General features: G+C 39.7%; 2 protein-coding genes and 1 pseudogene across 2 annotated transcripts; 2 read left to right on the plus strand and 1 right to left on the minus strand.

The window, feature by feature from the left end:
• Positions 1-645, plus strand: LOC133517468 (uncharacterized). Its single transcript, XM_061850801.1, has one exon. The coding sequence runs from the start codon at positions 1-3 to the stop codon at positions 643-645; it is 645 nt and encodes a 214-aa protein (XP_061706785.1).
• Positions 646-3,954: 3,309 nt separating this feature from the next.
• Positions 3,955-5,857, plus strand: LOC133516968 (DEAD-box helicase Dbp80). The gene is made up of 2 exons (XM_061850052.1): positions 3,955-4,229; positions 4,370-5,857. Exon 2 carries the CDS (start codon positions 4,377-4,379, stop codon positions 5,775-5,777), a length of 1,401 nt encoding a protein of 466 aa, XP_061706036.1. The 5' UTR covers positions 3,955-4,229; positions 4,370-4,376; the 3' UTR covers positions 5,778-5,857.
• Positions 5,858-6,126: 269 nt separating this feature from the next.
• On the minus strand, positions 6,127-11,037 carry LOC133517469 (uncharacterized protein K02A2.6-like; annotated as a pseudogene).
• Between the last annotated feature and the right edge of the window lie 2,060 nt (positions 11,038-13,097).

Below are 13,097 nucleotides of genomic sequence, written 5' to 3' on the forward strand. Positions count from 1 at the left end.
ATGAAGGATCTTGGAAAAGCTGCATTAATTTTAGGAATGCAGATAACTCAAACAAAGGATATCATCAAAGTTGATCAGGAGAGGTACATCGAGATCAAGAAACTTCTCAAGACTTTTAGAATGGAGTACTGCAAGACAGCAGCAACTCCGGCAGCTGCTGGATGTCATTTAAAGAAGTCAGATCACACGCCTGATGACAGGATCCCATATCAGAAATATCAGAATCTTATAGGATCTCTGATGTATTTAGCAGTTTGTACGAGGCCAGACATAACGCATGCAGTCAGTACTTTGAGTCAATTTAATACTTTCTATAGAGAAGAACACTGGATAGGGGCAAAGCGTGTGCTCCGCTACCTAAAAGGAACGAAATCTCGTGGGATAGTAAACTTCAAAAGATGCAGTGCTGACAGATTCATCCAAGGATATTCAGATGCAAGTCACGGAGGTGATGAAGATAGAAAATCATGGACTGGCTACACCTTTTTGGCTCAAGGGGCAGCTGTCTGCTGGCAAAGCATCAAGCAGAAAACAATAGCACTATCAACTGCAGAGGCAGAATACGTAGCTCTGTCAGAAGCTGCAAGAGAGGCAATATTCCTCAGAATGTTAATTGCACAAACACCAGGAAGGACGAGGAACTGATTCCTATCCTCAGTGATAGTCAATCCGCAATAGCGATTGCAGACAATCCAGTGCATCATCAGCGGACGAAGCACATAGACGTACGTTATAACTTTGTGAGAGAAGCGATCATGAATGGGCAGATAACAGTTACGTATGTAGAGACAGATCGTATGATTGCTGATGCACTAACTAAACCTTTGTTGAAAGGAAAGTTTGTATGGTGTACAAAACAGTTAATGGGCATGCAAGGTGATTGAATGTATTGATGACAGTATACCGTAAATGCTGCAACTTTGCCTGGATTTTGACGTTTTTTTCTTATATCTGTGAACCTATTTTTCATTATGAGTTTCATGAGTATTAGTCGGAAAACATACCCTATGCCTTACCAGATAACACTCAAATCTCATTACCTAATCATACTGTATTTCCGATTTACAAGCAATCAAAGTGGCAGGCAAAGTTGTAGGCCTAAGACGTAACTTTGCCTAGACGGATATCTCCATAAATAATGTGTTGCTATTTGCAATAATATTTACTCTTGTGCATGAGACATTATGCTTGTCCCTGACAGTCAAATTATGGCCATAAGCTTAATACTTTTTTTTTCACATGCAATAGGTAAAGTTGTAGCAGGTTCCACAAACTTTCTATACAAAAATATCGTTAACTGTAGGGTTGTGCCAAAAAAATATTATTATTAAAAAAATCTATTTATATTGTTAGTTACAAAATAATCAACAAACAAATGTAATATATTGTTGTTTGATTTCTTTTTCTTTTAGTATTTAATAATTTGAACTTATTTTTTTATTTTTATTACAAGTACATTGCAGATACACTATTTTGCTAATTTTCAGTGCATTATTATAGTTCTATTTCATTGTAAAGTTCTAATCACCCATCACCTTTGAACTCCAATTGTAATCGACCTGACACCTGACAACCCAGATTTCGATAAGAAAGATAACTGCAAGACAAATCAAATGAGCCTAAACACAGTGGGTTTATTATGTGTAGTTTAGAAGTTGCTATTTTCGGTCTCCATCATCAGACCATCTCGATAGTACCATAAACATTGCATTGTCACCCAAGTTACATAAGTATATCAAACACCTCGATTGGTCGCTAATAAGTGGTTGAAAATTGATTCTAAACATACAACATAATTATAATACAATAAATATACAATTGCAAGTAACTACAATAAAAATATAATAACAGATTGCAATAAGATTTTTTTATAATTTTCATTTTAATACCCATAAGTTTTTTTTGTTAACGTTAGTTTATTATTGCATTGTTAGCAGATCTACATAGGTACCCACACAGAAAGTCGGTGAAAATCGACTTGCAAAATTTGACTTAAACAAACAAACATTGCAAGTTAATAAAAAGCTTGTTATAAATAAACTAATTTAAGCAGTTTAGGCAAGCTTATTTTTACTCTTTTCTGTACATTTATAAAATTCAGCTAGTGACAGCCCTAGACCCAGGCAAAATTGTGTCATTCAAGTTTCCACAACACTGCCCAATATTGCCTAGTACGTTATTATGCTGAAATCATGTCCTTTTCTTGAAAATATTAAACTTACGGGAAATAGACAGTCTTTACTTACCCTGGGACGTTACCACTTCTCAAAAAACACCTTTTTCGTAGATAACAATTCAAAAGTTGCGAGACACTAAAAAAATGTTGCCTCTCACGCCGACTTATGATACGTAACTGGCGGAGCAACAATAGTTACCATTGTAAAAATATGAAATATGTGTTGCCAGAATAATGAAAATTACTATCAAATGGTAAAAAACAAGGAAAAACTAAGCAAATTCGAGAGATCGTAATTGAAATGAAATAGGCAAAATTGAGCTTAAATGGCAAAGTTGCAGCATTTTACGGTAGTCTATATTAAGGAGGAGTGTTGAAATAAGGTTGCAAGCTACACGCCACAATTTATATTTCAAATTAGAATATAGATTTGAACTGTCAAGTCAATCAATTGTCACTCGGTAAAAAAATCTGTGTTGTTATTATGTGATAATATATTTAGATTAATTGTCTTAACTAATTTACGAAATATATTCATTGAAGATTCATCCGTTGTGCTCTATTCATGCTACTGCCCTCTGCTTAGTCTCTCTTTAACAGGTCGGCTCGCCGGCGCATCCGACCGTCCAACAGTCTCAGTCGCATTCGCAAGAGCAGGCGGCATGACGTCCGTTCACTACTTCAGAGCAAAGTCAACTGACGCTGACGGCTCACGGCTGGATAGCCAACCGTCGGAACCAAAGAGCATGTAATGGCTACGTTTTAAGAGACGGGATTCCCATACTAGCGAGTGGAATCAGTTTGTTTCGCAAATCATTACCAAAATGTACGACAAAGAACTGTCAAAGAACCATAGTACCAACATAAGCGATTTAAATAGTGTAGTACGCTACACGCTTGCGTTTTTTGTCGATATCGATAAATTGGGGAGGGTTGAAACATAGACTCCTTTCTACAAATTTTGTACTCGAAATGAGGTTAGGATCGAGTCCCCATTTAAGTTGTATGTTATATAGTGGTTAGTTCTATGAGCGGACTAATACGTGGTCGGGCTTTTTTTTTTACAATACCTTGTTGAAAAGGGGCTTTTCTACGGGAATACGACGTAATACGTTCTATATTAACTAAACGTCCTAAATTCAAATTTTACCCTACAAACGGCTTCAAATATGTTAAATTAACAAAATATCCATTGATAGATGCTTTCGCGCCCAAAACGCTCTTTAAAAATTGTGTGACGTCACAGTTTACGGTTTGACGCATAACATACACACGTAACACCAAGGTCTGTTCACACACATTTACCTATACGCATACATACACAGCTTGTCCACCACCAAAATGGCTACGGCTTGAGTATTAAATTTTGTACTGAGAACAGACAACGGGGCCTTAGTTGATCGAACTGTCAAACCGAGAGTTGTGATGTCATAAGAATCTTCAATGTCGTTTCGACTTGGGTCACGTGACGTGTGTTAAATTTTAAATTCAATATTTACAAAAATATGCTCATTAGAGGTCCACTAAAGGTAGTTAACATGTTCCTATAATCCATAAGAATTTATTGGGATACAATTCTGCACTAAGATTTGTAGATGGAAACAACCGTATTGGCACTGTAGTTTTTATTAGTATACATAATTATGTACCACGTACACTCACGTAACGGTTAGTACGTCAAAAAATCCGCTTGGGGCGTTTGTGTCAACTTTTTTTGACATTTACTCGCGAGTGGGCTCTCTTTTACTATGTTTACTATACATATTATTATACTCTTCATGCTACATTATCTGTGTACTGACCAAAGCAAGCAACCTAGAACTTTTTTCCGTAAATCTAGGCAAATCAAGATTCGTAAACGTGAATTCAGTTATTTTATATCTTGTGTAGTTTGTTCAAATTGAATTCTGATAGTCGGAAAGCTAAAGATTTATAATAATGTCGGGCTGAGTTCGACTTGCTTAATAATTTGAAAGATTAAAATTTAGGCATAAGGTTAAGCGGCTTTTGGTTTGAAACATCATTTATTTGTTCTCTCAAAACAATTTTGCTGGTAAGTCTCCCATCCAAAGGTTCATTCTATACTCCAAGCTATTGAAAAGATACTTGAATTTTTAGCTTGAAAAGATATTGAGTAATATTATTTAATTTTATTAGTATTAAAGTGTTACAATTTTTGAACAATGTTTTCAGGTACAAAATGGCGAATCAGTGGGGTCAAAAAGCTGAGGAGTTGGAGATTTCCAACAAAGTTGCCGGTTTAGGATTGAAGCAAGAGCTGCATAATCAAACAACAGAATCTGATGAATCAGGTGATGCAGCAAATCCAGCAGAAACTTCGTTGCTGATGAAAATTATCCGACAGGGTCTTGTTGAATCCAAGTTAGACATTGAGGTGCAAAGAAAAGATCCTAATTCACCTTTATACTCTGTTAAGACTTTTGAGGCTTTGCATTTGAAACCAAACTTGCTTAAAGGTGTTTATTCTATGGGTTTCAATGCACCTTCTAAAATTCAAGAAACAGCTCTACCTACTCTCTTAGCTGATCCTCCTCAGAACATGATTGCCCAATCTCAGTCAGGAACGGGAAAAACTGCTGCATTTGTGTTGGCAATGTTAAGTAGAGTGGACACAAATCATAACTATCCTCAAGTCTTGTGTCTCAGCCCAACATACGAGCTGGCTATCCAGACAGGTGAAGTAGCAGCCAAAATGGCCAAGTTCTGTCCTGAGATTAAATTGAAATATGCTGTCAGAGGAGAAGAAGTGCCAAGGGGAACCAAGATCACAGACCACATAATTATTGGAACTCCTGGTAAAATGTTGGATTGGGGTGTCAAGTTTGGAATGTTTGATCTGAGCAAGATTAAAGTGTTTGTATTGGATGAAGCTGATGTGATGATTGACCGACAGGGCCACCAAGACCAATGCATTAGAATCCACAAGTGTTTACCTTCCACTTGTCAAATGATGTTCTTCTCTGCTACGTATGATGCTGCTGTCATGGAATTTGCAGAGATCATAGTGCCCAATCCAATCATCATCCGATTATTGAGAGAGGAAGAATCTCTAGACAACATAAAGCAGTATTATGTAAAATGCAAAACCCCAGAGGAGAAATATAGGGCTATTTGCAACATTTATGGTGTTATTACTATTGGGCAAGCAATTATATTTTGTCACACAAGAAAGACTGCTGGTTGGTTGTCTGAGAAAATGTCTAAAGATGGGCACTCTGTGGCAGTGTTGTCTGGGGAGCTGACTGTGGAGCAAAGAATAGCAGTCCTTGACCGCTTCCGAGCTGGTCTGGAGAAAGTTCTTATCACAACTAATGTGCTGTCCAGAGGCATTGATGTGGAGCAGGTTACTTTGGTAGTTAACTTTGATATGCCCATGGATGTGGAGAAGAGAGCAGATTGTGAAACATATCTGCACAGAATTGGGCGCACAGGAAGATTTGGAAAGGCCGGAATAGCAATCAATTTAATTGATTCTGCTCTAGCTATGCAAATTTGCTTGGCAATTGAAAAACATTTTGGCAAAAAGATTCATTTACTTGACATAGAAGATGCTGAAGAAATTGAGAAGATTGGAGCCTAAGGTTTCTTGTTATGTTATGATAAGAATAATTATTTTTTATATTCATTGTTTCCTCATTCATTAAACACTACACATACTCAGTGTATATTATTTTTCTTGTACTCAATACTTATATTATGTGGCACCACTTCCCACTATCAATAAGATTGCAACTAAAATTAAAAGTTGTAAATAATGACTTCATTTTTTCTAGTAATTATTATATAGGATTGTTTTTAAGGCACAGAAAACAGCCTATTTTAAGGGGTTTGAATGTTTTGATGTTACATAGGTAACCTTTTTGACGCCAATGAGTCCAATGACGGATATATCCGCACCGTAGGTCCAAAGCCGAAAACGGATGAATCCGTCACAGACCCCAGAGCAACATAGACCTATATGCATATAGTTCAATTTCAGTTTTGACACTGACAAGATGACGTGCGTCCGAGAGACAACTTTTGTGATAGACACGGTGTTAAAAAGGTTAAAAGCTCAAAACAATTTGGACAGTTAAAAATTACAAAACTACCTATACAGTTTGTACTTTGATATAACCTCAAACTTAAACTAAACGTAGGTTTTTAGTGCTATAAAACAATTCTGAAAGATATTTTTAGTTTTCACTGCCAGAGCATAATTTTTTTTTGGTGCATATGTATTTCGTACATCATGATCACTTGCGACAATTGTGACGTTTTAGAGTTAAAACAAAGCAGTGATGCATTGCTTGCTGAATTATTATTTTGTATGTGATAAATACGGGATAGGAGCGAGTAAAACCACAGACGGCCGTTAGCGCACTGGCATATATTTTTAAACAACTAACAGCGTGTGGACGCAGCCTCACGCACACATATGTAACACTTCCTCCCCCTAGTTACATAACTAACCTAAAACAATTCCTAAAAATATTTCTTAAAACTAATATTGGTACGCTTGCGTAATAATCTTTTGGGGACTATTGGCGCATCACTTGCCACGTCTGGCAAATCTGGTCCCTGGCCTTCTGCTTCCGCCTCATGGAATTCATCCTCATCATCTGAGCTTATCCCCTCATTTCTCACTTCAGCCTTTGTCTTACTTCCTTCCTCTACGGGGTCGTCCGATGATGTGGCCATAGTCCGCGCGAGCGATGGACCCGGCAGTGGTCCATGGGTTGGTATCGCCAATGGCGACGGCAGCGGTGTTTGCGGCGGCGGCGGCGGCGTTTGCGGCGGCGGCGGCGGCGGCGTTTGCGGCGGCGGCGGCGTTTGCGGCGGCGGCGGCTTTTGCGGCGGCGGCGGCGTTTGCAGCGGCGGCGGCGATGGCGGCGGCGGCGATGGCGGCGGCGGCGTTTGTGGCGGCGGCGCAAGAAGTGCAGAGGGTAAGGGTATCTCAGGTAAGTCACAATCTAGTGCGTCACAATAATCCCAATTACTTTGATTACCTTTGTACTTATGCATATGATTTTTATGTTTTTTAATACATACTGAAGAAATAATGTCTTTTATTAAGTATACAACTTTGCCCAGTCTTCTTTCAACCACACCTTTAGACCAAGTGAACTTGTTTTTATTGGTAAATTTTTTGTATAGAACGCATTCACCCGTTGTAAAGGTTTCATTATTCTTCCGATTCAGCTTGTTATTTTGCGAACACTGTTTATTTTTGACAAGATTAGCCAGAGTGACTGATGGGGATGAGGGCGTTGGCGTAACCGGATGCAGTAAATCTAAACGCGATCTTAATTTGCGTCCATATACTAGTTCAGTTGGTGAAGAGCCCGTGGTAGAATGAACGGAGTTCCTATAATTGAACAAGTACTGTAATAGTTTAACCTTACTGTCTCGTACATTACGTCCTGTTAGTAAACTGGATTTGATCCCCTTTTTGATCACTTTGACCATAGTCTCCGCTTGACCATTACTGGCCGGGTGGTAGGCAGGTGACGTCATGTGTCGTATACCGTTTAAGTTACAAAAGGCGGTGAACTCGTGCGAACAAAAGGATGAACCGTTATCACTTACGATGACCGCAGGTAATCCGAACCTCGAAAAAAACTCACACAATTTATCTACGACCGCCATTGATGATGTCGTGTTTCCCATATCATAGACCTCCACCCATTTAGAGTATGCATCCACAACGATTAAATATGTGTGGTTATTTATAGGACCCAGAAAATCAATGTGGAGCCTAAAAAATACCGTGGGGGGTAAGTCCCAATGTGCTAATGGAACTCGCGCCGGAGATGGGCGTAATTGAATGCAAACGTCGCACGAACCTATCATTTTTTCTATTGCTTCGTCTATACCGGGAAACCATAACCTTGAACGTGCCTCCGCTTTAGTCTTGACGATACCTAAGTGAGAGGTATGTAATTCAGACAACACTTTTCCCTGTAATTTTCCCGGTATAACTACTTTATGACCCCTCATAACACACCCGTTCTCTATTGATAATTGTGTACGACATAAAAAAAATGGTTTGATTTTTATATCGTTAACTTTATGAGGCCAGCCAGTCACGGTATACTTAATTACCTGTTGTAGAACAATGTCTTTACTAGTTTCATTACGAAGCTCATTAACAGAAATTGGCATATTACCATCCGTGACAAAACAAATGTATGCAGCTCGATCCCAAACATCGCGCGGGTCGACCCGAGTTGCATCCTCCCCGCTCCCTCGCGGCGGCAAGCAAGCCCGCGATAAGTAGTCCGCGCTGTTATCAGCGCTGCGTACGTATTCTATGACGTAATTATAGCCACTTAGAAACATTGCGTATCTTTGTAATCTATTCGCAGATACTTCGGGAATGCCACGCTCGGGATGAAAAATGCTGGTTAAGGGTTTATGATCTGTGCGTAAAACGAATGGTACCGACCTTCCATACAGATACTGGTGATATCGACGTATACCAAACACGATACTAGTAGCTTCCTTCTGTAACTGCGAGTAACGTTTTTCGGCTGCGTTAAGACTGCGCGAGGCAAAGGAAACCGGTTTTTCGGTGCCATCTGATTCGATCTGTGATAAAATAGCAGATAGACCGGTGGGGGATGCATCAACTGTTAAAATGACCTTCGCGTTAGGGTTGAAATGCGCAAGTACCTGATCCGACGCTAAGACACTTTTAATGTTATTAAACGCGATGTCATGCTCGCTAGACCAATGCCACTTTATACCTTTTTTTAATAGGTCATACAATGGACTCAGGATTGTCGATGCTTCCGGTACAAAATTCCGGTAATAATTTACGAGCCCTAAGAAAGACTGTAACTCGTTAACATTCTTAGGTTTAGGTGCATTTACCATCGCTTCTATTTTGTCCGATGATTTTTTTAACCCGCTTTTATTGATGACATACCCTAAGTATGAAACTTCGTCCTGGAAAAACACGCACTTTTCCCTTTGTAGTGTTAACCCCGCTGATTGCAACCGCTTAAGGACTGCGTGCAACCGGTTCAAGTGCTGCTGCTCATCACTGCCCGTGATGAGCACGTCGTCCAACAAGCACAACACGCCATCCATGCCCGCTAGTAGACTTTCCATAGCACGCTGGAAAATCGCTGGTGCCGAGGACAGACCGAATACTAACCTTGTATATTTATAAAGGCCTCGGTGTGTATTTATACACGTTATATTTTGCGAGGCCTCGTCGAGCATAAACTGATTATATGCCATCGATAAATCAAGTTTAGAAAATTGTTTGCCGCCACACAGTTTGGAAAATAGCTCATTTGCGGTAGGTAGCGGGTATTGCTCAACGACTAGCTGTTTATTTATACTCACAGAGTAATCTGCGCATAGTCTAACGGTTCCGTTTCGTTTTAATACGGGAACAATTGGGGATGCATATTCGGAGTGTTCGACCGGAACGAGAACGCCTAGATCGACTAGCCTGTCTATCTCCCTATCGATTTTATCTCGCAACGCAAACGCGATCGGCCGGGCCTTAATAAAAACCGGTTTTGAGTTTTCCTTCAAAGTTAATTTAATTTTAGTTTTATTGTAACAGCCAAGTTTATCCGAGAAAAGCTGAGGATATTCTTTTTGTAACCTTTTAATTATAGATTCGTCACTACAATAATGCACAGGGGTTAATTGTAAATCAAATGTAGAAATGAAATCTCTTCCCAGCAGTGGGGGGCCCTCATCACAGACTACATATGCGTTTATCGAACGCGTGCTCCCCGCGTATGAAATGGGTAACGGAATCATTCCTATACACCGAATACGTTCTCCAGAATAACCGTGCAGCCTTTTGTTCGTGGATCGTAAAGGAATGTCATTAAAACTTGTATTGTACATATTTTGCGGCAAAACAGTGACGGCACTGCCAGTGTCAATTTCAAATTTAAATTCTTTTTTACGAATAGTGACGGTTTCGACCATAGGCTCTCCGCGAACTGAACGAATAAAATAAATCTTACCGTCGTCGTCATCGCCCTCATCCTCTGGTCTCAAATTAACGTACTTCACTTTACACATTCTACGCAAATGTCCCTTTTCATGACACTTTTTGCACACGAAATTTGTAAAACGACACTCTGCAGGCTTATGATTTGTGTAACCGCAAACCGTACACGGAACCTTCGCGACACCATCGTTTTTCTTCGGGATCTTCGAAATCTTCAACAGCTGATCAGCGCCGCTTTCTGAACTCGATGCCACAGCCCCCGCGCTGGCACACCGAATAGTTTCTGCCAACTGGACTGCCTTAGCCAGCGTCAACTCTTTTAAATTCTGGGCATAAAGCTTTTCCTTCTCCCGGCCCGGCAACATGCCCATCAGGAACCGGTCACGCAGAGCCTCTTCCACATTCGCCAATTCACAGTGTGCAGTCAGACCACGGAGCCTCGCCGCCCATTGCGTGTGAGACTCGCCTACCTGCTGTGATGCGGAGTAGAACTTATGACGCTCCCCGAAGCCCACCCGTGTCGGTGTAAAATGTCCGTCTAAAAGTGCCAAAATATCCTCGAATGGCACGCTTTCCAATTGCTTTGGCAACGCCAAATCCTCAATTAATTTAAACGTGCCTTCGCTGAGTGCGCTTAAAAGAATGGCTTTTCTCTTCTTCCCCGTAGCGTCTGTCGTCCCGTCCAAATCATTAGCCAAAAAAAATTGTTGAATCCTGCCTTTGTAGCTCTTCCAACTTTGGCTAGCGTGATCAAAATAGTTAAAATACCGAGATTAGCATTTGCCATGTTTTTTTTTTTGCGGAACGGGTAGATTGCGCACGCGAGTCGCCACTGATAAATACGGGATAGGAGCGAGTAAAACCACAGACGGCCGTTAGCGCACTGGCATATATTTTTAAACAACTAACAGCGTGTGGACGCAGCCTCACGCACACATATGTAACAGTATGAAAAAATAAAAACCGTCCATTCGTTTTAAAAATACACGCTGTATACATTTTTTTCTGGAGTGATTAAGGCAATGCCAGTGATTTTCTCCTATAAGTATGCATATTTTTCCTTTACTGACCTTGATTTGTCTGTAAGTGTATTATATGTCGAAGCCAGGGCCTTGAAATTTCATTCATCAGAGAGCTTTACTAAGAAAGGTAAACGGGGTTGAAAGTTTTAAACACAGTTAAGTTTTATGTGTTTACATGATTTTCAAAAGAATCGTTTTATTTATGGCTTGTGATTACAAATTCTTTAATTATTGTAAATATGGTTTTTAGGGTTCCGTAGCCAAATGCCAAAAAAACGGAACCTTATAGATTCGTCATGTCCGTCTGTCTGTCCGATTATGTCACAGCCACTTTTTTCCGAAACTATAAGAACTATACTGTTCAAACTTGGTAATTAGATGTATTCTATGAACCGCATTAAGATTTTTACACAAAAATAGAAAAAAAAAAACAATAAATTTTGGGGGTTAGAACTGAAACTCAAAAAATTTTTTTCTTCAAACCCATACGTGTGGGGAATCTAAGATATGGGGTATGGATCATAAACCAAACACAAAGTGGATCACATTAAATTGGGTCACAGTGGATCAAAGAAAAATCGGACATGAAAATTAAAAGTTATCTATTAGAAAAAAAAAAAAACATGATACTTACTAGAAGCACAAAACAAATATAAATTTCCACGTAAAGAACGAAATCCATGTTCTTTAAGTTATAGCCAGTATGGAAAAAACTTAATATATTTTAATGGATAAATGCTCAAACAATGCAGCAGCTCTTATCGTTTCGTTTAATTGGACGGTCATCCATTGTTACCTATACAAGATCTTCACTTTTATTTAAGTTTCATCTCATTTTTAACCGACTTCAATTTCATAGAAGGAAGTATTTGGTTGGGACTATTTTTTTTTATGTACGCTCACCGACTACTCCGACAACAGTGGTCCGATTTTAGTAATAATTGTTTTGTTTGAAAGGAGTTACTTCCAATTTGGTCCCATTTTAATTTGGTTCTGATCTGATGATGGGATCCATGAGGAATTGAGGGAACTCCTCATTTTTTAAAGGCACATGTATGGTGATTTTGGTGTTTTCTTAAGCAAATCGAGCATTTCCTCTCAAATACCATCAATTTGATGAAATAGATCTGATGATGATGATTTTGTTTAATGGCAATGATGAAGATTTTTTTGTATGTACGTTCACCGATTACTCCGACATCCGTGGTCCGATTTGAGAATTCTTTTTTTGTTTGAAGTAAGTTACCTTCAAGGTGATCTCATAATATTTTTGGTTCTGATCTGATGATTCGACTGTATTCTTAAGCAACTCAAGCATTTCCTCTCGAAAACTACCAATTTGATGTACCTAGTGCAACTGTAGCCTTACCACGAGTTTGACTCTACATATTAGCTGACGTGTTCGTAACTTACTTTCCGATACATCTCGCTCGCACTAAAAGGATGCCAGTATGAGCGAGATGCATAGAAAGTAAGTTACACTAGCGAATATGTCAGTGTCAAACTCGTGGTAAGACTAATTACTGATTATGAAGACCACGGGCGATATGTGGAACTTCCCTCTTATAATTGGGTATATTATGATTTCTGATGTAGGTAGTGTTGGAAATAAGATGTGAGGGGTAGATGTGAGGTAGACGGTGGTAGTTAAGGTAGACGAGGGTCTGAGGTTGGGGTTGGGGCTTGAGTCAGAGTTTGAGAGGTTAGGGGTTTGAGGGGGAGGGTGAGTTGATGGGTCGGGGACTGAGGGGTTGGGAGTTGAGGAATCGGTGGGTAGGAGATGAGTGGCCGGGGGTTGGAAGTTGAGGAATTGGGGGTTAGGATTAGGAGTTAAATGGTCAGGAGTTAAGGGGTCGGGGAATGGTGGTTGAATGTTCCGTGGTCCAGGGTCTTGACCCTGAATGTTGTTACCAAC

The sequence above is a fragment of the Cydia pomonella genome, chromosome 4 (assembly GCF_033807575.1).
Source record: "Cydia pomonella isolate Wapato2018A chromosome 4, ilCydPomo1, whole genome shotgun sequence".
NCBI classification, from domain to species: Eukaryota; Metazoa; Arthropoda; class Insecta; order Lepidoptera; family Tortricidae; genus Cydia; species Cydia pomonella.